Raw genomic sequence first — 26,803 nt, 5'->3', positions numbered from 1 at the left:
TGGCATAGGAATCCCCACAACTTTGAATAAATCCCCCCACAGTTTGATATAAAAATCCCCAAAACTTGGCATAAAAATCCCCAAAACTTGGCATAGAAATCCCCACCAATTTGAATAAAAATCCCCACAATTTGTTATAAAAATCCCCAAACTTGGAACAAAAATCTCCAGAACTTGGCATAAAAATCCCCAAAACCTGGTATAAAAATCCCCAAAACTTGGCATAGAAATCTCTGAATCTTGGCATATAAACGCCCCCAATTTGGCATAAAAATCCCCAAAACTTGGTATAAAAATCCCCAAAACTTGGTATAAAAATCCCCAAAACCTGGCATTAAAATCCCCACAACTTTGAATAAAAATTGCCACAGCTTGGAATAAAAATCCCCAAAACTTGATATAGAAATCCTCACGATTTGATATAAAAATCCCCCAAACTTGGCATAAAATTCCCCCAAACTTGGCATCAAAATCCCCAAAACCTGGTATAAAACCGGTATAAAATTCCCCACCGACCCGGAACAAAACTTCCCAAAACTCGGTACTCAAAGTCGTTTTTATTGTGGAATTTTCACAGTGCAACAAATCCTGGATCCAAAATCAGCCGAAAACCGAGAGACAAAATCCCCAACACCAACGGGGGCGAAACATTCCCGGCTGGAATGGAGACAGCTCCGCGTGGGATTTGGGATTCCTCCTTTATCCCGTCCGAGCCACGCCCGGGGTTAATCCCTTTCCAAACATGTCTGGAGTGGAGTTAATTATCCATAAAATTGCCAGGAATATTCTCGGCCTGAGCTGTTCTTTGACGCCTCCGAGGAAATTCAAGGGGAGAGAGAGCTCGGGTTCCTATAGATCTATCCCAAAAATCTTCCTTTCCCCCTCCCCTGGATCCCAAAGGATAATTTTTAATTCCACCAAATATTCAGCCCTAATCCCCGATTTGGAAAGTTTTGAGCATTTCGGCGGCGGATTCTGGTTGTTTAGAGGGGAAAACCGCCTAAATTCCAGGTGGGAGCTGCAATCCGGGGAGGAAGGCAGGAAAAAGGGGATGAGCCCTTCCCTGGATTTGGGGTTGTTTTTTTAACTTCATGATCCCAGCCTTGTTCCGTGATTTTTTTTTTTTTTTGGGGGGGGGGGGGGGGGGGGGGGGGGGGGGAGTTCTCTGGGCATTCCAAAGCCGTGGGATTGGGAGAAAGGGCAGGAATTCAGGTGAAGGCACAACTACAACCCTGCTGGAAGCCATTCCCGACGGGAATTCCCTGCTGTTAGTAGAGGACAACGCGTTAGCGGGAGGGGCGGCTGGAAGGAATTCCTGACAAAAGCTCTGCAGGGGGTTCAAAACAACAACAACAACAAAAAAGGCTTGGAAAAACCTCTGGATGCGAGGGGGAAAAAAAAATCTCCTGGATCGGGATTTTCACCTCTACTTCTGCCACAGGCCGGGCTGCTCCAGCTGCTGCTCCATGGGAGGGAATTTCTCGGGAAGGGAGCGCTGCTCCGGCTCGGGGCAGGGAGCCGGGATGGGCACCGGGATCTCCTGGCATTCCTGCTTTTCCTGGGGGCACGGGGTGGGCACCGGGATCTCCTGGCATTCCTGCTTTTCCTGGGGGCACGGGGTGGGCACCGGGATCTCCTGGCATTCCTGCTTTTCCTGGGAGCACGGGGTGGGCACCGGGATCTCCTGGCATTCCTGCTTTTCCTGGGAGCACGGTGTAGGGTCAGGGAGTGGCACTGGGATCGGGACAGGGGTTTCCTTGCATTCCTGTTTTTCTGGGATAGACACCGGGATTTCCTTGCACTGCTGCTTCTCCTGGGAGCACGGGACGGGGTCAGGGAGTGGATCAGGGATGGACACCGGGATTTCCTTGCATTCCTGCTTTTCTGGGATGGACACCGGGATTTCCTTGCATTCCTGGTTTTCTGGGATGGACACCGGGATTTCCTTGCATTCCTGCTTTTCTGGGATGGACACCGGGATTTCCTTGCATTCCTGCTTTTCTGGGATGGACACCGGGATTTCCTTGCACTGCTGGTTCTCCTGGGCGCACGGGACGGGGTCAGGGAGTGGATCAGGGATGGACACCGGGATTTCCTTGCATTCCTGGCTTTCTGGGATGGACACCGGGATTTCCTTGCATTCCTGGCTTTCTGGGATGGACACCGGGATTTCCTTGCACTGCTGCTTCTCCTGGGCGCACGCCGCACCCTCGGAGCAGGCAACGGGAACGGGAACAGCCACCGGAACCGGGATCTCCTTGGCCTCCTGCTCCTCCAGCGCTCCCGGGGTGGGTTCCGGGCAGGATTTCCCTTCCAGGCTCGGAGCAGGCTCGGGGCACGGCGCGGCTGGGAATGTCGGGGGCAGCTCGGTTTGCTGCTGCTGCTGCTGCTGCTCCTGGGGCGGGCACTGGGGCGGGCACTGGGGCACCGCAACCACCGGCGCTTCCCCTTTTCCCGGTTCCACGCCCGGAGCTGGCACCGGAATCACTTTTTCCGGGCATTTTGCCACGGCTGGGAGCGGCTCGGGGCAAGGGGCGGACACCTGGATTTCGGGATGCTGCGGCGGGCACGGGACGGGCTCCGGGCTCTGTTTTGGGAGGGTTTTGCCCAGGCCAGGGGGCAGCGTGAGCTCCTGCTTGATTTGCATCTGGTTCAGAGACATCTCTGCGGGAAAACGGGATCACCTGGAAGAGAAGTGGGAATTCCTTGTGTTACCGAAGGAGCTGCGGCGGGATGAGGGTGGCACGAATATATATTAAAAAAAAAAAAAATTATTAAAGAAAAAAAAAAAAAAAAAAACCGAGTTTTCCTCCTTTGCCCTGGGCTTCCCGAGGTTTTCCCAGAAGGAATTGTGATTCATTCCTCCTTTTCCATCCTCTCTTTCAGCTCTGATCTCGTCCCTCCACTTCACAGCTCTTCCTCCTGCTCTTCCCAAAGTCCCAAATCCCTTTTATTTCTGTCCTGGGGAGTTGCAGACAGGAGCTCGCAAAGCCCCGAAAGCCCAAAATAACATCACCAAAAAGCACCCTAAACCCAAACATTTCAGGGCGTTTGCTGTGCCAGGAAAAAAAAAGAAGAATATAAATGTGGGAGCAGCGGGATGTTTCAGATTGATAAACCCGAAATCATTCCCGCGGCTTTGCCCCCGGATTTCCAGCTTTTCCTGGGAATTTGGGACGCCAGGGGAGGTTTCTCGAGGCTCCGGCGAGCTGAGGGTTAAATTCACAGGAGACAACTCCTCCCCTGGCGCCGCTTTCACCCCGACTCCGGTGACAACGCCAAGGATTTCGGTCCTTGGGGGGAATTATCGGGGATGAAGCGTCCCCGAGTTTGGGGATTGTCACCTCCGTCACCCCCTGAGTCAGCGCCGATTCCTCCTCCCGGGGCCACCGCGCTCCCCGACACTTCGGGAACAGTTCCGCGGCTCACCGGGATTTCGGGAATTCCTGCGCCGCCGCTTTTATTTTGAAATCCAAGGGCGGGAATGAAAGGTGAGAATTCCAGGAGTGGGGCTGGAAGGGGCGTTTTGAACTCCTCCCCCGGCAGAGAGAGGGGGAAATTCCTTCTCCCTTCCCTGGGTGCTTCCCAGCTCCTCTCAAAGCCAATTCCCTCCTCCCTTCCTCACCCTCCGGATCGGGATCACTCCTCTCTTCCCGTTTTTCTCTTTTTCTTTTTTTTTTTTTACATCTGATAAGACCGTAGTTAATTAATTAATTAATTAATATCTTGCTCCTGACATGGATGAGGCGGCACATTGGGGATATTTTCATCTCTTGGCTCCCTGCAGCCCCCTCCTGCTCCCAAATCTGCCTTTTCCCAAGGAATTCCTGGATGGAACGGGAGTTTTAACAGTATTTGTTGGTTATAAAACAGCAGAATCACAGGAAAAAACGATTTGGTGGCAGAGGATTTGGTGTCCTTCCCTGGAGGCAGGAAATTCGTCCCCAAACCAACGGAATTCCATCTGATCCGGAATCCCATCTGATCCGTGCCTCAGGAAGGGTCTAATTTAGGACTTAATTGCCCTCAGATTTAGACTCGGTCTTAATTTGCCTTCCAGAGCCATTTCCGGGCTGCCCCAACGCCCACAAATTCCCTCCTTTCCAAGAACCCTCTGGGTATCCCAAGGCACCAAATCCAACCCTCCCTGAAAGGCTGCGCCCACAGCGGAGCCGAGGAGCAGAACCCCAAACATCCCCCAAAAATCTCGGGATTCTCAGTCCCAACCCTCCCCAAGGAGCCTCAGGATTCCCAATCCCAAAGCTCCCCGAGGAATCTCTGGATTCTGAATCCCAAACCTCCCCAAAAATCTTGGGGTTCTTAATCCCAAAATACTCCCCAAGGAGCCTCAGGATTCCCAAAGCCAAAGCTCCCCGAGGAATCCCAGGGTTCTCCATCCCAAAGCTCCCTGAGGAATCCCAGGGTTCCCAATCCCAAAGCTCCCTGAGGAATCCCAGGGTTCTCCATCCCAAAGCTCCCCGAGGAACCCCAGGGTTCTCCATCCCAAAGCTCCCTGAGGAATCTCAGGGTTCTGAATCCTAAATCTCCCTGAGGAATCCCAGGGTTCTCCATCCCAAAGCTCCCCGAGGAATCCCAGGGTTCTCCATCCCAAAGCTCCCTGAGGAATCCCAGGGTTCTGAATCCTAAATCTCTCTGAGGAGTCCCAGGGTTCCCAATCCCAAAGCTCCCTGAGGAATCCCAGGGTTCCCAATCCCAAAGCTCCCCGAGGAATCCCCGCATTCCCAGACTCACCCAGCCGGTGCCGAGGGAGCAGCGGGAGCCGAGTGGATGCTGGAGCCGGCAGATTTGGGAACTTTTATAGGGTTTCAAAGCCCTGCCTTCTGGGAATGAGTCCTCCTGGCTGATGAGCTCATTCTTTCACAACCGCTCCTGCCCGGCCGGGTTTTACACGTAGGCACTTTGCAGAGAGGATTCCGAGTTTATTCCCCTGCCTAATCCCATTGAACCATGGAATTTCTCTGGGGATAAAGGTCAGACCCTCAGCTTCATGGATTTGTTGAAGACCCCGTTGAGGTTTGGGGGCTTGGTGCGGTTTGGTCCCACCTCAACCCATCCAGGAGTCATTCCACAGCTAAAAACCCCCCCCGGTGTCTGTAATTCCTGGGATTTATTGGGAATTTGGGAGAGCGAGGGATAATTTGTGCTTCTCTCCCCTGCTCTTCACCAATGAATCCTCTGAAGCGGCTTTATTGGGATTATAAAAACCAGGGATGGGTTTTCCTGGGAAGAAGTTCATGGATTTCCTTCAACTTTCAGTTCAGTTTGGAATCACTGGGAGGAATTTCCTGGAAGTTCCAGGAATTTCCTCCTGGGAAGGGTGGTCAGGGGCTGCCCAGGGAGATCTGGAGTCACCATCCCTGGAGGTGTCCGAGGAATTCCTGGACACTCCTCAGGGCTCTGGGCTGGCTGGACAGGTGTTGATCCATCAGAAGTTGGACTTGATGGTCTTGGAGGGCTTTTCCGACCTTGAGAATCCTGGAATTCTCTGGAAAAGTCTCATTGTCCACAGGGATTCAGCTCCCACCCACCCAAATGTGATGGAGCAGGGAACTGAGTTTATCTCCAGGGATTTTTAATGATATCCAAGATTTTTCCCACCCAAGTGGAATTTGGGAACTGGCCCCACGGAGTTCCAGAATGGAGTTTATAAAGGTGTTCCGAGCTAGATGTGAAACAAAGGGAACTCCACGTGCGCAGTGCATTCCCTAAGGAATATTCCGGGGAAAAATCCCCACATTTATGGAGTGAAAACCCCTGAGAAAATCCAATCCCAATCCCTCAAATCTCCAGGAGCCATCAGGACACGGAGCTGTGAGGGGAAGACGATTTCCCTCCCTGGAGACGCCGTGTCCCACCCAGACAGGAATTTCGTCACCTTTGGTGGTGCCGGGCCTCTCCCGGGCCCCTCTCCGAGGCTTTTCCGGAGCTTTTATCAGACCGAGATCCCGATGCAATCACTTCCAACAGGCTGAGCTGGTCCCACGTCACCTCCCGCAATTCCTGGGCAGCAGCACATGGGAGCTGCTGCTCCCGGTGAGGAGCAGCTACCTCCCTCCATGATCCTTTGGCAGCACAAGGCCGGGATGCCCGGAATTCCGGAATTTTCTCCCAGAGTGGCACCATCCGTGCAATTCCCGTTTTCCCCCTGGGTCCTGCCTTGCTGTTTCCTTCTGGGATAGGCTCGGTTTTAGTCTCCAGCTTTGGGAATACCCCAGCCCAAGCCCAAATCCTGACTCAGGCCTTCCTGGCTGCTCCGCTGGTGCCAATTCCAGCGGGAGCCACGCTGGAGGCTGGAATTAGGGCACTTCCCAGACCTGCCCGGCTGCTTTCGAGGCAGCCTCGTGGTTGTCGGGGCACGGGAACCGAGATAAGCTCCTGCAATTCTGCCCTTCCCGCAGGGAGATGCAGGGAAGGAGATCAAAGGCCTTAAAAATTTGGGGTTCAGCATTGCCACATCCCTGGAGGTGTCCGAGGAAAGGCTGGATGGGGCTGGGAGCAACCTGGGATAGTGGGAATTGTCCCTGGCTGTGGCAGGGGGTTGGAATGGGATGGCCTTGAAGGTCCTTTCCAACCCAAACCTTTCCATGATTCTCTGATTTTCTCTGATTCTCTGATTCTCTTATTCCATGATTTTATGTTTCTATTACTCCACGATTCCCCGATTCTCTGGCTCTATTATTCCATCATTTCGTGGTTCCGTGATCCTCTGATTCCATGATCTTATGACTCCATGACACCATGATTCTCTGATTTCATGATTCCACGATTCTCTGATTCTACTGTTCCATGATTTTATGATTCCGTGATCCTCTGATTCCCTGATTTTATGATTCCATCATTCCCTATGATTCCACAATTCTCTGATTCTATCGTTCCATGATTTTATCATTCTGTGATCCTCTAATTCCATGATTTTCCAATTCTCTGTGATTCCATGATTCTCCAAACCCACAATTTTACCCTTCCCTGATCCCGGTTTTTGGCCCGGCGAGGCCGGAGCAGCCGAGTTTGGGAGCGGACAGGGAGTTTCATCACCTCCAACCTTCCACCCGAATTTCTGTACAACGTTCCCAAGGGAATTCTCCTCCCCAGGTCGGAGCTTGGTGCTCTCCATCCCTCAGAGCCCCGGACAGGGACAGGACACCTCCACGGGCTTGGGACGTTTCTATTTCAGCAACTCCAGAGGATTTCTGGAATATTTCGGTGCCAGATTTAAACCCTGGACTTGCAACGTCCAGGGATTAAGGACAAACACTTCCCATAGCTGGGAGGGAGAGACATAAACCTAATCCTAAACCTAATCCTAAACATAATTCTAAACATAATCCTAAACCTAAACCTAATCCTAAACCCTGTCTGGAGATCAGGAGGTGCAGCCTGACCTTCAACTGGTTTGGATCCAGTCTGGAAACGCTCTGGAGGTCACTGGGCAGCAACCTCAGCACAAAAATGATGGATATTCCTTAATTCCTGACCTTAAAGTGACGGATATTGCCCAAACAGGCTCCGGAGTCAGCCCCTGGAAAGGGAGGGAATGCTTTTCCCGGAGGAGAGGTGGAATTGCTTTTCCCATCCCCGGGAATTGCACAAAATCTATTTTTAGCGGCGCGGTGAAATCCGCCGGAGCGAGACCTTTGGGAGAACGACGGGAGAAACGTGAGGGAACGGAGGGAACGTGGATCTCCCAGTCCATCCCAAATCCCACTAATTCCAGGGATCGCGACACCACAGGGAAGAAAATTGCCGGCCCCAGCCCGGCATTCCTGGATGGGAATTGCTGCTCCAGATCCCACAAATCCCGAGCTTATCAGGGACCTTCTGGATAAGGTGGCGTGGCAGATTCCCAGCAGTTATTCCAGCAGCTCCAGTCGGGAGCGGGCAGCTTGAGCTGGGATATCATGGAGGTGTCTCCGTGTCTCCGAGGATCCTGGAGCTTTTTGCTTCGTTTTCCAAAACCAAAAAAAGATCAGATTTTTGGGAAGCGAGGAGCCCTCACCTCAGGACTCCATGGATGCTCCTTGAGGTTTTTGCCACCCAGGGTTTGGGGATTTTTGTGCAGGGATCGGATTTTTTTGGGAGTGAGGACGCTTCCCTCAGGACCCCGTGGATTCTCCCTGATTTTTTCCCCGCAGGATCCAGGACCTTTGTGCACACAGGGAAGGCTCCGCGGGAACTTTTACCCCGCTGGATTTCAGGCCCCGTCGTGACTCAGGAGTGCCCGAACCGGCCCAGCCTCGCCCGGGGCTCTCAGGAGGGTTTGGTCCCCGCCCATCTCGTTCCCCACGATTGTGTCCCTCACCGCTCTGGGCTGGACATCGGCGTGAACTCATCTCACGAGACAAAGGCTTAATTAGCACCTGCTGGATGGCTTAATTAGCACGTACAGGATCTCCCAGTATCGGTCTGGGGCAGATCTGGAGACTCTCAGGGCTTTTGTGGCTTCCCTGGAAGTGTCCAAGGCCAGGCTGGACCAGGCTTGGAGCGACCTGGGATGGGAGAACGTGTCCCTGCACATGGACTGGAACTGGATGAGCTTTAAGGTCCCTTCCAGCCCAAACCATTCCAGGGTTCCAAACCATTCCACGATTCCAAACCATTCCAGGATTCCGGGCACGGGCCAGGGAGGGGAGGGCAGGGACCAAAGGAAACGTGAGAGGACGAGCAAGGACCCGGCCAGGAGCGGCTCAGACGCTCCGATTTGTAATTAAAGAGCTGCAAACGAGCTGCAGACAAGAAAACTTCTCTCATTATGAGTCCAGCCAGGAGCAAATTCCCGATTTGGGCGATTTTACAGCGCTCAGGGCGAAGTGAGAATGCAACTCCTCAGCCGGGTCTCTCTTGCTTCACCCTAAAAGGGTTTTATTGCTTAATTAACTCTTGGTTTCTCTAATTAGGAGCTCTTTGTTCTGGGCCAGGCTCGGGGGAGGTTAAGTCTGGCTTTAGGGTCAGAATAACCCCTGTGACTTCTCAAAGCTCAGCTTTTTGTGGCGTTTCAGCGCCACTTTCCCTCCCCCCCCAACGCCCCATCCATCAGCTCCAGGAATGCCCTGGTGTTTTTCCCTGATTTTAGATGGGAAAACTCCCCATTTTTAAGGATTTTCTGTGTTGGCCACACCCGAAACATGGAATTTTGGTGTTACCCAGGTGTTTTCCAGGTGTTCTGCTCAACCTCCATGGCTTCAATCCTGCCCGGAACAACCACAAAAATAAAGCAGGCAGCAAATCCTCGTAAAAAAATTCCAATTCAGGGCCTGAACCCACTTTTTTGGGAGCAAAAAACCCCACTTTGGTCCAAATCCAAGAGGCTCCCTGGAAACCTCCCTGCGGCACCAGGAGCACCAGGCAGCTGATACTCCAAAAAAAGGGATTTTATCCTTTTCCAAGAGGTCAGGGAAGGCTGAACCGTGGCTCTGTGTCCCAATTCCTCCCTGGGTGACCTCAAGGCTGCTCCACTTTTCCAACAGGTCCTGGAAAAACCTGGGAAAGGCTGAACTCCAATGAGGTCATTCCCGAGCTCCGGAGGGGGAATGAAGCAATTGGGGATTGGATTCTTTGATGGGACGGCCGCTGGAAAAGTTGTGGGGTTTGAGTGAGGCAATCAGAGCCCTGCAGGAGAAATTAGGGATAAATTTAGGCTGGGAATTAGCAGAGGTTTGTAAGGAGCAGAGAAGAAATTAGGACTAAATTTAGGCTGGGAATTAGCAGAGGTTTGTAAGGAGCAGAGAAGAAATTAGGACTAAATTTAGGCTGGGAATTAGCAGAGGTTTGTAAGGAGCAGAGAAGAAATTAGGACTAAATTTAGGCTGGGAATTAGCAGAGGATTTCAAGGAGCAGAGAAGAAATCGGGAATTAGTTTAGGCCGGGAATCAGGAGGAGATTTTCAAGGAGCAGCACAGGAGTTCTCAGGAACAATCTGGGAAATCCGAAAATGAGGCACAAACCATGGAGAAAGCTTTGGGATGAGTTTGGGGGATTTATGGGGGAGGTTTTATAGCAGAGTCCCAGACCTGACTCAGCCCCGAGCGTCTCCTGGGAGCCGGGAAGCTCAGCCAGGGACGGGAGTTTTATAGGAATCGGCTGGATCCTGGGAAGCTCAGGAACCATGGAATTATGGAATGGGTGGGGTTGGAAGGAATCTTAAAAATCATCTCATTCCAACCCCTGCCATGGGACACCTTCCGCTGTCCCAGGCTGCTCCAGCCCGGCCTTGGACATTCCCAGGGGTGGGGAATCCATGGAATAACCGGGGCCAGGCCCTCCCCACCCTCACAGGGAACAATCCCTTCCCAAAATCCCACCCCAATTCCCCCTCTGTCACTCTGACCCCATTCCCTGCGGTTCCTGAGGAAAAGTCCCTCTCCAGCTTCCCCGGAGCCCCTGCAGATCCCGGGAGAGCCTCTGGGATCTGAACATTCCCAGCTTTTCCAGCAGCGGGAGCAGGAGGCTGAGCAGGGGGGTGGCGGATCCCTCCCCGATCTCCTGGGAATGCTCTTCCTGATGGCCCCAGGACCCCCCCAGGCCTGGGACAGGTCTGGGACAGGTTTTGCCCCCCGGGATCCCCGGCTCCTTCTCCGGGGAGCTGATTCCCAGCAGGACACCCCAGTCCGCGCTGGTGCCTCGGGTTCCTCCCGGATCCAGCGGCGAAAAAGGGGCTGGGCTGAGGCAAATCCGAAATTTAAACTAATCCTGGAGAGAGAGAGAGGGAGAGGGGGAGGATCCAAAGGGATTTTCCAGAGGCAGGAGCGGCTTGTGCGGGCCAATGCTGCGCTCTGGTGGCTGGGGACGCTCGGGCCCCTTGGGGACACTCGGCTCGTGTTCCCTCATGGAAAAGGGACATTGAGGGGCTGGAGCTGGAGCTGGGAACGGGGCTGGAGCAGCAGGAGAAGGGAATGGAAAACCCTGAGGGAGCTGGGGGGGCTCATCCCGGAGAAAAGGGGGATCCAGCGGGAATTTGGGGCTCTTCCAGGGGGGATTTGGGATCTGATCGCAGGGAACGGGGCCAGCACAAGAGGGAACGGCCTCGAGCTGTGCCAGGGGAGGCTCAGGGTGGATATTTGGGAAAATCCCTCCTGGAAAGGGCGGCCAGGCCTTGGGAGGGGCTGCCCAGGGAGGGTTGGAGCGGCCATCCCTGGAGGTGTCCGAGGGATCCCTGGAGGTGTCCGAGGGATCCCGGGATGTTGGTTTGGGTGTCCAGGTGGGGACCAGGCACAGCTTGGACTCGCTGATCCTGGAGGGCTTTTCCAGCCTCAGGGATCCTGGAATTCCACCCTTTTTAACACACCTGACTCCCCCTGGAAGCCGCCGCCAGGTGAAGGTGGAGGAAAGGAGCTTAAGCAGAGCCCTGGCACGGAGGAGATGAAGGAGGGAGGTCAAAAAAAAAACCCCGGAGGAGGAGCCGGGTGGGACCTTGGGGCTCCTCCACGTTGCCTTTAATGAATCAGCATCGAGAAGGAGCCGAGGTTCTGGAGGATGAGCCAAGGCCCCAGGAATGCAGAGCTCCCTCCCTGCTCCAAAAAAAATAGAAACTCGGCAGCAGAACAAAAGGAGAGAGAAGATAAAAAAGGTGAATTTTCAAGGTGGGATCCGGGGCGTTGGAGTGATGTAAAATCATCCCCACTCCGTGAATTCCTCCCTGGGGAGCTCCTTCGGAGGCCTGGCTGCCTTTTCCAGGTGGAAATTCCTGCTGGTGTCCAGACCTGGATAAAAGTAATAGAAATAATGTATGAATAGTAATATAAAACAATAATATAAAATAATAATATAAAATAGTAATATAAAATAATAATATAAAATAATAATACAAAATATTAATATAAAACAATAGTATAAAACAATAATATAAAATAATAAGATAAAACAATAATATAAAATAATATTATAAAACAATAATATAAAACAATAATATAAAATAATAATATAAAATAATAATATAAAATAACAATATAAAACAATAATATAAAATAATAATATAAAATAATAATATAAAACAATAATATAAAATAATAATATAAAATAATAATATAAAACCAATTATATAAAATAACAATATAAAATAATATAAAGTAATTATATAAAATAATATTATAAAATAATAATATAAAACAATAATATAAAGTAATAATATAAAATAATAATATAAATCAATAATATAAAACAATAATATAAATCAATAATATAAAATAATAATATAAAACAATAATATAAAATAACAATATAAAACAATAATATAAAATAATAATATAAAACAATAATATAAAATAATAATATAAAATAATAATATAAAACTAATAATATAAAATAACAATATAAAATAATATAAAGTAATTATATAAAATAATACTATAAAATAATTATATAAAACAATAATATAAAGTAATAATATAAAATAATAATAGAAATCAATAATATAAACCAATAATATAAATCAATAATATAAAATAATAATATAAAACAATAATATAAAATAACAATATAAAATAATAACATAAAACAATAATATAAAATAATAGACATCTATTTCTATAAAAATTCATAAAACCAATATTTATTTATAATTTCTGTTCCCATAAATATGAAACATGAGCTGCTTGTTTTGGTCAAAGGGAGGTTCACACCTTCAACATTTGGAGCCGAAAACCACGCAGGAATCGTGGCTTCGCATCAAAGGAATGATTCCCGTGGGAGAGGAGCCACAACAAAGCCCCGTTCTTGTGGTTCAGGTGGAGCTGAGCAGGAAAAGTCTGGATTCATTCCTGGATTTGTTCCTGATGGAGAATTCCATAATTAAAGGAGCATTTCGCCCTCTCTGCTTCTTCCCCCATGTGGGGCACAGTTACCCGGGGCTCCCAAACTTCCTGATTCATTTTCGTGGCCGAATTCTTCGGGGCCCTTTCTCCCGGCCACAAAATCCACCCGGGCGGGGCCGTTTCTGCCGCTTCACAAGAAACCACATTTTTTAATTAAAAAAAATTCCAATACTCAGGCCCTGCCCCCCTCCCTGTGGGTTTGGGCTCCGTGTTGGTGTCACCAGGGCTGGGCATTATTTTGTCCTGGTCCCTCTGAGCTCTGCTGGAGCCAGCAGGGACAAATTGTCCCTTTTTGGGGTCATTTTGTGTCAAAATGAACCCATCAAAGCTCCGAGCAGGTTTTGAGTGACTTAAAATAATTAATTCCTGGTTTTAGAGGTTTTTTATGTGTGTGAGATAAGAACTGAATGACTGGGGAAGTCACACGGGGCTGGAGGAAGTTTATCAGCTCCGGAGCTTTTTGTCACCTCTGGCTCTGGGTGTCCCCACGCGGATCCCGAGGCTGTCACCTGCCCCCGGAGCAGCGGGAATGTGGCACCCGGTGACTCTCAGGTGACCGGGAGAGGTGAGGCACAGCCAGCTTGGGTGGCAGCCCTTGCACAACCAGCTCAGCTGCCACCCAAAAATAAACTTCCTCCGAAAACCACGTGGGACTTTCTCGGTGATTCAACTCCTTATCTCACACAGGTTCGAATAAATCCTCATAAAACCCAGAGATGAATTTTTTAAGTCACTCAAAACCTGCTCGGAGCTTTGATGGGTTCATTTTGACGCAAAATGACCCCAAAAAGGGACAATTTGTCCCTGCTGGCTCCAGCAGAGCTCAGAGGGACCAGGACAAAATAATGCCCAGCCCTAGTGACACCAACACAGAGCCCAAACCCACAGGGAGGGGGGCAGGGCCTGAGTATTGGAATTTTTTTTAATTAAAAAATGTGGTTTCTTGTGAAGCGGCAGAAACGGCCCCGCCCGGGTGGATTTTGTGGCCGGGAGAAAGGGCCCCGAAGAATTCGGCCACGAAAATGAATCAGGAAGTTTGGGAGCCCCCCGGTAACTGTGCCCCACATGGGGGAAGAAGCAGAGAGGGCGAAATGCTCCTTTAATTATGGAATTCTCCATCAGGAATGAGTCCAGGAACGAATCCAGACCCTTCCTGCTCAGCGCTGTGGGGTGATTTCTTCCTGCTGATCCCAAGGAGAGCTGAGAGGGACCAGGACAAAACAACGTCCGGCCCTGGTGACATCAACACTGAGCTGGAACCTCAGGGAGGGCAGAGAATTTGAGGTTTTTAATTAAAAAATGAAGATTTTGCTGGCTAACGAGATATCCAAGGGGGGATTTGTTCTCCTGTTTTCCCTCAGTGGAACCAAATCCCTGCCCAAAACCTGCCCAAACACCCCCAAAATCTGGGCATTGAGGGGTGGGTGAGAGGCAACCATGGAGCTGGAGAAGCCCATGGAAAACCCGTCCCAAATCCAACAGAGCCATAAATTATTGGGACAACCCCATCCCATTCCCAAGGAGAGATCCAGGGTGGCTTTGGCAAAAATGCCAGCTCATTTTGGGCCGGGATTGGTGGTTTCCAGGACGAACATTCCCTGCACAGGGATGGTGGGAGGGACTTTTCCATCAGGAACTGCAGCGGCGGGAAAAGGGGAGAACGAGTTAAAAATGAAAGAGGGGAAATTTAGGTTGGATTTTGGAAGGAATTGTTCCCTGTGAGACCTCCAGGGATGGGAAAACCCCTGGAAAGCCATTCCTACACATCCAGGGCTTCACTCCCCAAACACAGCCCGAGGCTGGGGCTGCCGCTCTGAATGCCATCGAGGCTTCCCGTGCCAGGCGGGATTATCCCGAGGTAATTACGCGCTCTGGGAAGCTGACATGGAACCACTCATTGTCGGGGATGAGTCGGCGGCTCCGACTCACTCCAGGAGGGCCGGGAGTTAATGGGGCCCTGGCGGCTCCCAGGCACCTCCGGCGGCCCTATAAAAGCTCTCCCGGAGCTGGGACGCGCTGGTCACCTCTGGAAGTTCTTCCCACCCCTAGGAGCTGGGTGAGTCCGGTTCCTGAGCCTCTGGAGATGCTGGGATGGGGAATTAGGAGGGAATTCTTTATTCTGAGAGTGGGGATGGGCTGGATTGGGTTGCTCAGGGAAGATTCCCCATTCTGAGGAGTGTCCAAGGTCATCTTGGACAGGGTTTGGAAGCGGGACTTGGGTTTGGTGAGATCCGGGGTGGCTTTGGAAAAAATGCCAGCTCGTTTTGGGGTGGGATTGGTGGTTTCCAAGGAGAATATTCCCTGCAAGAAGGGAGCCTGGAAAGGGACTTTCCATCAGCGACTGGAGTGACAGGAGAAGGGGGAATGGGTTCAGAGTGAAAGTGGGGAAATTTGGGTGGGATCTGGGAAGGAATCGTTCCCTGTGAGCGTGGGGAGGCCCTGGCCCAGGTTATTCCATGGATTTCCCCATCCCTGGAAGTGTCCAAGGCCGGGCTGGAGCCACCTGGGACAGCGGAAGGTGTCCCATGGCAGGGGTTGAGTTGATCTTTAATGTCCCTTCCAACCCAAATCGCTCTGGGATTCCATGATTACCAAATTCAGATTCATTCCCGATTTTTCCGTATAAAAACTGATTATTTGGGAGAGGTTCCTCAAACCGATGGGTTGGAACTGGGAGGGGACTCTCGGTGTTCGCTGCTGAGTATCTGAATCCCCGATTCGCTGCTGAAAAAGGGGAATTTGGGAGCGAGGGAAGTTTGTTTTAATTAATTCATTCATTAAATTCATTCATTAATTAGAGGGTTTTGCATTAATTTGGGGGCTGTTTGATTTGGGGAGTGCCCGCACAGCTCTGCTGTGTGGGGCCACACAATCCCAGCAGAGCTGGGAGTAGCCTGGTGCCGTTGTGGTCTCAATCCCCTTTAATTAACTTTGCTTTGTTAACGAGCTTGAACTTGGGGGGCGGGAGCTGGGAACCCCTGCCCTGGGTGGCCTCGGCCTCTCCAGCTGTGGCAGAGGTGGCCAGAGGTTCAGAGCTCCTTGGGGCTGGGATTTCTCCTCAAAGCATCACGGGGAGGCCACAAGAAGAGAGAAGGGAGGGATGGGGGATTGGATTTAAGGATGGAAAGCAGCTCCAGGATCAGTTTGAGATCCCAAATCAGCTCCCTGTGGAGCTCCAGGGACGGGGAGGGGGTCACAGTCTGTGACAGGGGACCACGAGGGCTTCGAGAAGATATTGAGTGACTTCAAGTCAGACCTTCAGCGATGTCCTCGTCACTCTGGTGGGACAATCAGTGCTGGGTGTCCCCAGGTGTCCCCAGTTTGGATTCGGGCCGTGGTTCAGAGTTAAAAACGAGCAGTTGGGTCCCTCAGGTGGTGCTGGGGCTGTGTTGGGACGGTGGCACTGCTGGGACATGTCCCCGAGGTGTGGGCACTGCGAGGAACTCGCCTGTCCAGGCCTCCTCAGGTGTCACTGAATGGGTTGGGTTGGGAGGGTCCTTAAAATTCACCTCATTCCAACCCCGCTTGTGTCATTCCTGTCCTGCCCAAGTGTCCCCACGATGTCCCCAAGACCTCCCACCTGTGCTGGGACTGTGGCACAGCTGGGACGTGTCCCTGAGGTTTGGGGACCAGAGGCTTCCTCAGGTGTCACCGAATGGGTTGGGTTGGGAGGGACCTCAAAGTCCACCTCATTCCAACCCCGTCCGTGTCCTTCCAGTCCTGCCGAGTGTCCCCAAGATGTCCTGCTACCTCCAGCAGCACCTCCCTCCGCTCTACCAGCACCCCGCGGCGCTGTCCCCTGGCGTCCCCTTCCCGGCTCAGCAGTGGCACTCCACCACCTGCATCCCCCAGGCCGTGCTCGGCCACGTCCCCCTGCAGCGGGCGATGTCCTCCAGCGTGTGCCACCAGCAAAGCGTCACCCAGGCCGTGCCCCAGCAGCTCTGCGGACCCCTCTGTGTGCCCCAGCACCTCCTGCAGCAGCAGATTGTCCCCAGGCGTGTGACAACGTGCGTGCCACCGCAGCAGCACGCGACCAGCGGCGCCGGTGTCACCCGGTGCGTGCCACACCAGGCGAGGGTGACCCAGTGCGTGCCACAGCAGCTGCAGGTGCCGCAGCAGTGCCCGCCCGTCCTCCAGCAGCAGAAGATTGTCCCCAGGTGCGTGACGACGTGCGTGCCACAGCAGCGCGTGACGGGCGGCGCGGGTGTCACCGGTGTCACCCAGTGCGTGCCACAGCAGCTGCGGGTGCCCCAGCCCGAGTGCGTCCCCCAGCAGAAGGTTGTCCCCAGGTGTGTCACCACCTGCGTGCCGCGGCCGCCGTATGCCACCAAAGGCATCCCGCAGCAGCAGAGCACCACCAGGTGCGTCCCCCAGCAGCGTGTGAGCACCTTCTGTCCCCAGGAGGGTGTCCCCAGGTGTGTCACCACCTGTGTCCCCCAGCAGCGCGCAGCCCAGTGCGTCTCCTACCAGTGGGTGACAGCGCCTGTCCCCCAGCAGCAGAGCGTCACCCCCTGCGTGCCCCTGCAGTGGCACAGCAGGTGTGTCACCAAGTGTGTCCCGCAGCAGTGTGACACCGGCGGGGCCAGCATTTGTGTCCCGCAGCAGCAGAGCGGGGAGGTTTGTGCCACCCAGCAGAGCGCCAGCAAGTGTGTCACCCAGCAAAGTGCCACCAAGTGCATCCCTCAGCAAAGTGCCACCAAGGTTGTCCCTCAGCAAAGTGCCACCAAGTGCATCCCTCAGCAAAGTGCCACCAAGGTTGTCCCTCAGCAAAGTGCCACCAAGTGCATCCCTCAGCAAAATGCCACCAAGGTTGTCCCTCAGCAAAGTGCCACCAAGTGCATCCCTCAGCAAAGTGCCACCAAGGTTGTCCCTCAGCAAAGTGCCACCAAGTGCATCCCTCAGCAAAATGCCACCAAGTGCATCCCTCAGCAGAGTGCCAGCAAGTGCATCCCTCAGCAAAGTGCCACCAAGTGCATCCCTCAGCAGTGTGGGACAATCTGTGTCCCCCAGCAGTGTGCCACCAAGAGTGTCACTCAGCAGAGTGCCACCAAGGTTGTCCCTCAGCAAAGTGCCACCAAGTGTGTCCCTCAGCAGTATGGGACAGTTTGTGTCCCTCAGCAGTATGGGACAGTTTGTGTCCCCCAGCAGTGTGTAACCAAGAGTGTCACCTATCAAAGTGCCACCAAGTGTGTCCCTCAGCAGTGTGGGACAACCTGTGTCCCCCAGCAGGGTGCCACCAAGAGTGTCACTCAGCAGAGTGCCACCAAGTGTGTCCCCCAGCAGTATGGGACAGTTTGTGTCCCTCAGCAAAGTGCCACCAAGTGCGTCCCTCAGCAAAGTGCCACCAAGTGTGTCCCCCAGCAAAGTGTGACCAGATGTGTCCCTCAGCAAGGTATGACCAAGTGTGTCCCTCAGCAAAGTGTGACCAGATGTGTCCCTCAGCAAGGTATGACCAAGTGTGTCCCTCAGCAAAGTGTGACCAGATGTGTCCCTCAGCAAGGTATGACCAAGTGTGTCCCTCAGCAAAGTGTGACCAGATGTGTCCCTCAGCAAGGTATGACCAAGTGTGTCCCTCAGCAAAGTGCCACCAAGTGCGTCCCCCAGCAGTGTGGTGGAGTGAAGATCTCCAGCCACTCCAAGAAATACTGCTCGGCTCCCAAGTGGCCCTGGTGACAGGGAGCAGGACGAGGACAATCCCTGGGAAATCGGGATTTGGGATCTTTATCTCCTCCCGTCGCTCCCATCGGCGTTATCCCGGTTTCCCAGCGTTTCTCTCCCTTTCCGTGGTGACATTCCGGGTGCCTCTGGTTCTTTCCTTGATCTGCCGCAAGGCGTTGGTGGGATGGGATGAAATTCCCACCGAATTCCAAGAAATCCTGATTTTAAGCAATAAAAATCATATTAAACGAAGGAATAGAAAGGTCTGAGGAGTCCAGATCTCCACAGCTTCGGGAGGACTGCTCCAGATCCCAGCTCCACGTTTCTTCCTGGAATTGGGAGGGAATGTTCCGGTTAAGTTGGATTCCACAAGGCTCGGAGCTTTCCAGAACATCCGGGGTTGGACTCGGAAGCCGAACGTGAATTTCTGAAGGAAATGGGATAAAATTCCCTCAGAATCCCAGGATGGGCGAGGTCAGGAGGGACCAGGGTGGGTCCAAATTCCCTGTTCCAGCAGGGTGATCCCGGAGCATGGGATGGTTCTGGACTATCCCCAGGGAGGGAGACTCCAGACCTTTTCCAGTGCACAGAGAGGGAATTCCTCATATTCAGGTGGAAAAGGACCATCCCAGCCCAGGAGAGCCCTTTCCCTTTGGAATGTGGCCAGAATTCCCGTTTTTTGACTCCAGCAGAATCCCCAAGCAGGAATTTCCCAAGAATTCCCCAAGAATTCCCGGCGGGACAAAGCTGAAACATTCCACGCCGATTTTTTATCCCTTAATCAAGATAAAAACCACAACTTGAAAGGAAAACTCTTCGAAATAACACTGAAAGCTGTAGCAGGATTATTTTATAAATGTTTCCTTATAAAGGTAATTAATCAATTAAATTCTTTACGCTGAAGATGTGCATTGAAAGCAAACTTTATTTACAGAAATATATGAATACTTTAAATAGATATAAACTTAAATAAACATTCTTGTCCGACCTCTGATTAAAGTCTTGGTTTTCTGCCTCTTGGTGGTTTTTTAATTGAATTTTTATTCAATATTAATTGAATATCGTTATAAATCATGTTATTAATATTATCAGAAATGTTTAATACTATTATAAATATTTCTTTAATAAGAAATATTAAACATGGACCATTTCTTTAACATTAAATATTTCTTTAATAATAAAAATTCATTTAATAAGAAATATTTCTTTAATAATAAGTATTTATTTAGTAAGAAATATTTCTTTAACATGAAATGTTAAATACGGAATATTTCTTTAAGAATAAATATTTCTTTAAGAATAAATATATTTTTAATATTAAATATTTATTTAATGAGAAATATTTATTTAATATGGAATCCTTATTTAAGAATAAATATTTATTTAATAACAAATATTTATTTCATGAGAAATATTTATTTAATATGGAATCTTTATTTAATAAGAAATATTTAATATTAAATATTTAATATTAAATATTTCTTCAATAATAAATATTTCTTTAATAATAAATATTTATTTAATGTGGAACATTAAATATGGAATGTTTATTTAATAAGAAATATTTATTTAATATTAAATATTTATTTAATAAGAAATATTTATTTAATATTTAATATTAAACATTTCTTCAATAATAAATATTTCTTTAATAATAAATATTCTTTAACGTGAAATACTAAATACGGAATATTTATTTAATAAGAAATACTTATTAAATATTAAATATTTCTTTATTAAATCCAGTGAAATCCAGGCTGGAAAAAGCAGCGGATGAGCCCCATCATTAGGAAAAGGAGCAGGAGCTCACCCCGAGGAGCTCGGGAGGTGACCACGGGTGGTGCCCGCGGGGACAGGAGGGTGTGCCCGGGCTGGGGACGCTGTCCCGCATCTTGTCCTGCCCCTCCCTGGCTCGGTGACCTCCAGGTGCCACCTGCAGTTGTCCAAGAGCTCCTGGAAGTGTTGGGAGATCCCGGGGGTTGCCTTCTCCTGGGAGTTTGGGGGTTTTTTCCAGCAGGGAATGTGCTGCTCCGGCCGCCCCCCGAGCCAGGGATGGTGCCATGACCCAACCCTCCGGATCCCCCCGAAACTGAGGGATGAAATCATGGAATGGTTTAGGTTGGAGGGATGTCAAAATCATCCCATTCCATGGGCAGGGACATTCCCACTGTCCCAGGCTGCTCCAGCCCGGCCTTGGACATTCCCAGGGGTGGGGAATCCATGGAATAACCCAGGCCAGGGCCTCCCCACCCACACAGGGAACAATTCCATCCCAAAATCCCACCCAAATTCCCCCTCTGTCACTCTAACCCCATTCCCTGTGTCCTGTCCTGAGGAAAAGTCCCTCTCCAGCTTCCCTGGAACCCCAGCAGATCCTGGGAAGGGCTCTGAGGTCTCGACAGGCTGAACATTCCCAACGTTCCCGGCCCCTCCATCACCTTTGGAGGAGTTGTCCCATCCCGAGGTGGCCTTGTGGCTTTTCCCATGGAATCATCTGGAAAAATCCTCCCGGGAGGCTGGATCCCAGGTTTTGAGGTCACCGGGATTTGGGGATGTTTTGGAGGGGGCTGTGCTGGAGCCTGGCCCTGGCTCTGACTCAGCTGTGCTTCAGTTTCCTCAGTGTTTAATTGGGAATAATGACCCCCCCCCCCAATGTCCCAGGAGCCTCCGGGAGATGAAAGGGCCTCGCAAATGTTAATTAAGGGCATTTGGATGCTAATTAAGGACATTTTTAATGCCAGGTCATGGTGTTAATGCTCTGCTCGCCCAAACTGGGCACGCACAACCGGGAATTAGCAGCTCTTGGAGGCTCCTTGATCCCGAGCTTCCCAAGGAATTGGGATCACGGAGCCCATAAAACCGGGATTAATCCACGCTCCGACGCCTGTTTATTCCTGGGATTTTAGGTCAGGGAATTCAGCATTAAAAAGTTCGTTGTTGTTCAGGGGAGGGAAACTCCATAAAAGTGAGAGGAATCCAGGTTGGAGTCGGGATTTGTCTTCAGGGTTCCTCCCTTCAGCCCTTGGAATGTTGGGATCAACCTGGAAAAGAGGCACCGTGTCCCTGTAATTTCCTATGGAGCTGGGAAATTAAATGGAAGTCACGGGGATGCCTCCAGGCTTCTGGGAAAGGAGAAAATAACACTGGAAATTCAGTTTGTGGGCCGTAATTTGGAGCTCGATATTCCAAATATCCCAGTATTCCAATATTTCAATATTCCAATATCCAAATATTCAAATATCCAAATGTTCCAGTATACAAATAATCCAATATTCCAATACTCAAATATCCCAATATTCCAATATTCCAATATTCAAATATTCCAATAATCCAATATCCAACTATCCAAATATTCCAATACTCAAATATCCCAATATTCCAATATCCAAATATTCCAATATTCCATATATTCCAATATTCCAATACTCAAATATTCCAATATCCCAATACTCCAATATCCAAATATTCCAATATTCCAATACTCAAATATCCTGATATTCCAATATTCAAATATCCAAATATTCCAATATTCCAATATTCCAATACTCCAATATCCCAATATTCCAATATCCAAATATTCCAATATTCCAAAATTCCAATATTCCAATATTCCAATAATCCAATATTCCAATACTCAAATATCCAAATATTCCAATATTCCAATACTCCAATATCCAAATATTCCGATCATGGAACTCTTGACGTTAAAAAATCCTTCAAAATGTGGAATCCAAGCGTAAATGTGGCACTGCCAAATCCACCAAAAATGACCTAAAAACCATCCCGGTGTCCGTTGGGAACCGCCGGGGAAAGGATCCCAGCAGATCCTTCCTATGGATATGGGATTTTCCACTCACTCCATCAAAAATTCACTTATTTCACCTCAGGGGAGGTTTGGGATTTTAGGGAAATTCTTCCCGCAGAGGGTGACCAGGGTCCCTATGGAATGGCCGCATTCCCAAGGCTCCAGGAGCGTTTTCCCAGGAACGGGGTGGGATTCTGGGAATTCTGTGCAGGGCCCGCAGTTGGATTCGATCCCTGCGTGCCCCTTCCGACGAGGATATTCCATGACATTCCCCTCTTTTCCAGGCACCTCACCCGAATCCCTGGAATCCAAAAGCGTCGGATTCAGATTAAAGGGACCAAAAAAACCCAAGAATTCCAGGGACTAAGAAAATTCCAGGCTCTTCCTTCGTGCAGAAGTGACTCTCCCAAAACGCGTTCCCAGCCGCCATTCCCAACCCTGCCCCTGCTCATTTTCCCTGGGGTTTGTTTTTGTGGGATAAACAGGGAACAAAGGGAGTGACGGAGCAGGAAATGGGAATTTTGGGGTTGGCATGAGCCTGGTCCCTTCTCCTCTTTGTGGTGCCAGAAAAGCGTCACCTCTCGGGGCACGACCGGCCCCTTTGTGACTGGGAATTTCTGGGAGCTGTCCCAAAAGGGTTCCTGGCTCCTAATGATCGCTCTCTTCCCTGGATTCCCGGGAAGGAATCCGCGTGTCCCAGTAATTATGGGCTGCCCAGAGTCCTTCCTGGACGGCGTTTTCAAAGGGATTTCTGCCTGCAGCTCCCATGGGAATGAGGAATTCCTTGCTCATTCCCTTGGCTGGGCTCCACTGGGATTTTTTTTGGGGTGGAAAGGGCTGTTTTGGCTGGAATTTCACGGGGCGGGCACGGCAGATTTGGGATCCCTGAGGATCCTTGGGGTTTTTCTCTGGTCCAACCTCTGGGATCTGGAGCTCCCGGTGATCCAGGACATCCCTGGGAGCGCCGAGCCGCACGTGGCCGGGATTGGGATGCAATTAAAGCATCACCCAACCCAAACCCAACCTCCCCGATTCCCTGGGGCATTCCCGGGCTCCATAAAAGCCCGGCCATCCCGGGCCTTTCCCGGACACTTCTCTCCGGTTCTTCTCCCTCATGACCTGGGTAAGTCCGGCTTCCACAGGAGCTCCTGAAATTCCGATTTTAATCCCTCCAGCCTTTTGGGATGCGCGGCTCTTCCGGCTGGAGTTGCGCTGAAGAAAAACAGGGAAGAAATTCCACGCGGATCGTGGAGGCAGGAGTGGGATTTGTGGGGTCTTTTCCTGTGTTCTCCGGTAGGATTTGGCTCCATAAAGGGCTGGATCCCGGCGGGGATCGGGTGTGAAGTTGGAAGAGCCGAGGCAGCTCCTCCAAAAGAAGTGAGGGAAAAAGAATTTGCTGCTGCTTTTCTGGAATTTTAAACAAAGGGATTTTTGTTCCGACCAGAGCCCGGAGCTGACGGAATTTCAGACGGGAAAATCAGGCCTCTCCAGCCAAGCCTGCACCTGTCAAACCCCCAATTCCTAAAACCTCCCGGCTAAACCCCCCTAAAAATGAGTGGGAGGTGCAAATAATCCCCCTAATTAAGAGATTTTTGTCTTAATGAGCTTCAGCTGTTCCGGTAATTGCTGCCATTGTTTTCCCGGCATTGTTTTTATTGGACAATGATTGGTTTGATTGTGGCGATAACGAATTGTCCCGGTTTGGGACACCCCGCGATGGGATTTGGGAAGATGAAACCCTAAATCCTGGAACGATCGGCATTAGGGGTGCTCAGAAAATGTAGATTTATTTTTCACAGCTGTTGAATTTAACGCTTTACTCTCCAAAAAATACTGGAACCAAGCGATTTTTGGTCAAAATAATCCTGTTTAAACCTGGGGAAACTCCCTAAAACTGGGGTGTTTCTGGAGTTGGGACGGTTTTTCCTACAATTTCCAAGGAAAGGAGAGATTTTCAGAGGAGAAAATGGGGACCTGCTTGTGCCACCTGGTTCTTTTCGGGTCTCAGCCGGACTCCCCTTGGCGGAGGGCGGGGGTTCACCCTCGCGGGGGTTTCAGGAGAGGATTTTGGGGTCCCATAATAAAACCAGGGCCCTGGTGCGGCCCCGGGGGCTGCTTTATTGGGTGTAATTCTCCCCAAATCAGTGAAGCTGGAGCCATTCCCAACCTACCCGTGTCACCTGCTCCGGGTGACACCGTCCTGGCAGGAGGGCTGGGCTGAGGTCCCTTCCAACCCCGAATCTTCTGGGATTCCGGGATATTTAATCCCTTCATCAAGCTGAGATTTGACCTTGATTTTGCCTTCCTTCCCCCAGGTGTTTTGACTCGATGCTGCTGCGTTTCCCTAAAAAACCTGGGATTTGCTGTGACAGGGAGCCAGAGCTGCCCCTGCCCCATTCCAGGCCCCAAATCCCTGGGGGATCGGAGCTCGGATAGGTCACACCTGAGCTCCAGAGAGCCCCAAACCTCTCCTCACCCTCGGCGTGGCTTTGGGGCCGCACCCGGCTATTATTGGGTGGCCACACCTGTAATTTTGGCTCCTCTTTCATCTCGCAGGAGCTCAACTTGAAAGGGTGACCCAGGGAGGACCCGGAGGTGCTCGGGGAGTCACGGAACAGCTCAGGAGGGGGAAGTGCCGAGGTCTGAAAGGTGGCACGAACCTCCTCAGCTGCAATTCCGGATTTTTTCAGCCTCTTGAGAGCAGAACCTGGAGCTGAGGACAGAACTTTCGGTCCCCTCCTAAACACACCCCGCTTCGAACCACTGACCGTGAGGAGAGCGGGGCGTGGGCGAGTTTTGATGCCGAATCACAAAAAATCCCGCAAATCGCTGCTTTTCTGCTCTCCCCCGCAGGTCTGAGGGCCCCGCTCCGCCATGCACTACCCCGGGGAGCGCTGCACCCCGCTGCTCCTGCCGGGCCCCAAATTCATCACCGAGACCCTCCCGCAGTGCCCGGCGCACGCCGAGGCCTTCGCCAACACCTGCCACCCCCTGAGCATCACCAAGAGCCCGGTGCCGCGCTGGCACAGCTGTCCCCAAGCGCTGCCCGCCGCCACCCAGGTGTCGCTGGTGCCGTGCCAGCCGCTGGTGCAGAAGTGCGTGCTGCTCTACCCGGAGCCCTGCGAGACCACGCGGCTGCTGCCGCGCCTGGAGCCCGTCCCGAAGGGCGCCGGCCTCACCCAGACGCTGCCGGCCTTCGAGAGGCCCCGCGGCGACAAGAAACGCGTGGCCAGGAGCCTCCCGCCCTGCGCCCCGCGCTGCCCCGAGCCGGGCCGGCTGCGCTTCCCCCCGTGCGGCATCCGCTCCTCGGCGTCCTGCCGGGGCGAGTGCCGCTCGCACAAGGTGGCCAAGTGCCCCTCGCGCTGCGCCGAGCTGCGCCCGCCGCCGGGGCTGACCAGCGGCTACTCGCTGCCCCTCCGCGGGGTCACCGAGTGTCCCCCGCAGCAGAGCTTCGGCCACTCCTTCCTGCAGGAGTGCCTGGGCGGTGTCGCCCCGCACCGCTGCTCCAAGGGGTACCCGACGCAGGAATGCGTCACCGGCTACTCCTCGGAGCAGCGCCTGAGCACCGCCCGGAGCGGTGTGGCCGTCAAGGAGACCAAGGAGTGTCCCCCGCACAAACCGGTGGCCAAGGGCTCGCTGCTGCACGAGGGGACCAAGGCCAGGAGCTCCTCCGCGCAGCACCTGAGCAAGTCCCGCTGTCCCCACCTCCGCGCGTCCCCGCGCCCCTCCCGCCTGTCCTCGGCGGGGGCCAAGCGCTCCGGGCACTCCAAGAAAAGTCGCTGCGCTTCCAAGTGGCTCTGGTGAGGGAGGAGCAGGAGCGGCCGGGAATCCCTCAGCAGATGGAGCTGCGGGCTCGGGGGGATCCCCCCTCCATTCCCAGTCCTACCCCCCAAGCCTGGTTTTACCCCTTATCGTGCCCGTGTTAAGCTCCCAGAGTGAATCCCCCGTTTTATTTGACCCCAAATTCGGATTTTCCAGCACCAGGAAGGTGTTGGGGAGAGGCTGAGGAGCTCTGAGCCACTTGGAACCTCCACCCAGTGCCTTCGTGACAACGTTTGCACCCTGTTTTTACTGTTGTGGGATCAATTCTACTCTGGTTGTGCCACTCACATTAAACTCAGGTTGCAGCTGATTCCTGCTCTCTGCCTGATTTATTTTCCGTCTTTTAAACTCTTTTAAATTCCTGCTTCTGGAAAAAAAAAAAGTCCCTGTTGTCACACCACTCCTTTGCGTAAAATAAGGGAAATAATCCCAATTTTAGGGCTGCGTTCACTACCACGGGTTTACTGTGGGAAGGGAATGCTGTTCCTCACAGGAATTTCTTCCCAGAATCCAACCTGGACTTCCCCCCATCAATCTGAACCCGTTTCCGCTTTTCCTGAAACTCCAGATCCTTGGAAAAAGTCTCTCCCCATGTTCCCTGCAGCCCCTTCAGGCCCTGCAAGGCCACAGTGGGGTCAACCCAAAGCTTCTCCAGGCTGAACATTCCCAATTCCCTCAGCCTTTCCTCCCA

The 26,803-nt window shown here is 51.5% G+C and overlaps 3 protein-coding genes across 8 annotated transcripts; 2 read left to right on the top strand and 1 right to left on the bottom strand.

Annotated features, from left to right (window-relative positions):
* Positions 1-542: 542 nt before the first annotated feature.
* On the bottom strand, positions 543-4,853 carry LOC116436540 (keratinocyte proline-rich protein-like). Its single transcript, XM_032093755.1, has 2 exons — positions 4,753-4,853; positions 543-2,684 (listed from the first exon to the last, which is right to left on the bottom strand). The coding sequence occupies exon 2, from the start codon at positions 2,660-2,662 to the stop codon at positions 1,427-1,429; it is 1,236 nt and encodes a 411-aa protein (XP_031949646.1). The 5' UTR covers positions 2,663-2,684; positions 4,753-4,853; the 3' UTR covers positions 543-1,426.
* LOC116436538 (keratinocyte proline-rich protein-like) lies at positions 3,248-19,502 on the top strand. Of its 5 annotated transcripts, XM_032093754.1 has the most exons (5): positions 3,248-3,491; positions 16,546-17,105; positions 17,322-17,636; positions 17,799-18,246; positions 18,382-19,502. In XM_032093754.1, the coding sequence occupies exons 1-5, from the start codon at positions 3,485-3,487 to the stop codon at positions 18,498-18,500; spliced, it is 1,449 nt and encodes a 482-aa protein (XP_031949645.1). In that variant the 5' UTR covers positions 3,248-3,484; the 3' UTR covers positions 18,501-19,502. The 5 variants fall into 5 exon arrangements, with proteins under 5 accessions (XP_031949645.1, XP_031949644.1, XP_031949643.1 ...); XM_032093753.1 differs by having other exon boundaries at positions 3,249-3,491; positions 16,546-17,528; XM_032093752.1 differs by having other exon boundaries at positions 3,249-3,491; positions 16,546-17,636; positions 17,799-18,192.
* A 3,809-nt stretch (positions 19,503-23,311) lies between these two features.
* On the top strand, positions 23,312-26,422 carry LOC116436541. Of its 2 annotated transcripts, none has more exons than XM_032093756.1 (2): positions 23,312-23,413; positions 25,144-26,422. In XM_032093756.1, the coding sequence occupies exon 2, from the start codon at positions 25,165-25,167 to the stop codon at positions 26,092-26,094; it is 930 nt and encodes a 309-aa protein (XP_031949647.1). In that variant the 5' UTR covers positions 23,312-23,413; positions 25,144-25,164; the 3' UTR covers positions 26,095-26,422. The 2 variants fall into 2 exon arrangements, with proteins under 2 accessions (XP_031949647.1, XP_031949648.1); XM_032093757.1 differs by having other exon boundaries at positions 23,345-23,413; positions 24,606-26,422.
* Positions 26,423-26,803: the final 381 nt, after the last annotated feature.

Source organism: Corvus moneduloides, chromosome 29 (assembly GCF_009650955.1).
Source record: "Corvus moneduloides isolate bCorMon1 chromosome 29, bCorMon1.pri, whole genome shotgun sequence".
Classification (NCBI taxonomy): domain Eukaryota; kingdom Metazoa; phylum Chordata; class Aves; order Passeriformes; family Corvidae; genus Corvus; species Corvus moneduloides.
The sequence above is the reverse complement of the archived record's forward strand: the minus strand, read 5'-3'. Positions and strand labels throughout refer to the sequence as shown.

Excerpts from the sequence above, each read along its gene's own strand:
- LOC116436540 (XM_032093755.1), bottom strand. The coding sequence starts at position 2,662 with ATGTCTCTGAACCAGATGCAAATCAAGCAGGAGCTCACGCTGCCCCCT.
- LOC116436538 (XM_032093750.1), top strand. Across the intron at positions 17,637-17,798 it reads CTCAGCAAAATGCCACCAAG|TGCATCCCTCAGCAGTGTGG; the intron begins GTTGTCCCTCAG and ends AGTGCCACCAAG. Across the intron at positions 18,247-18,381 it reads CAAGTGTGTCCCTCAGCAAA|GTATGACCAAGTGTGTCCCT; the intron begins GTGTGACCAGAT and ends TCCCTCAGCAAG.
- LOC116436541 (XM_032093756.1), top strand. The coding sequence starts at position 25,165 with ATGCACTACCCCGGGGAGCGCTGCACCCCGCTGCTCCTGCCGGGCCCC.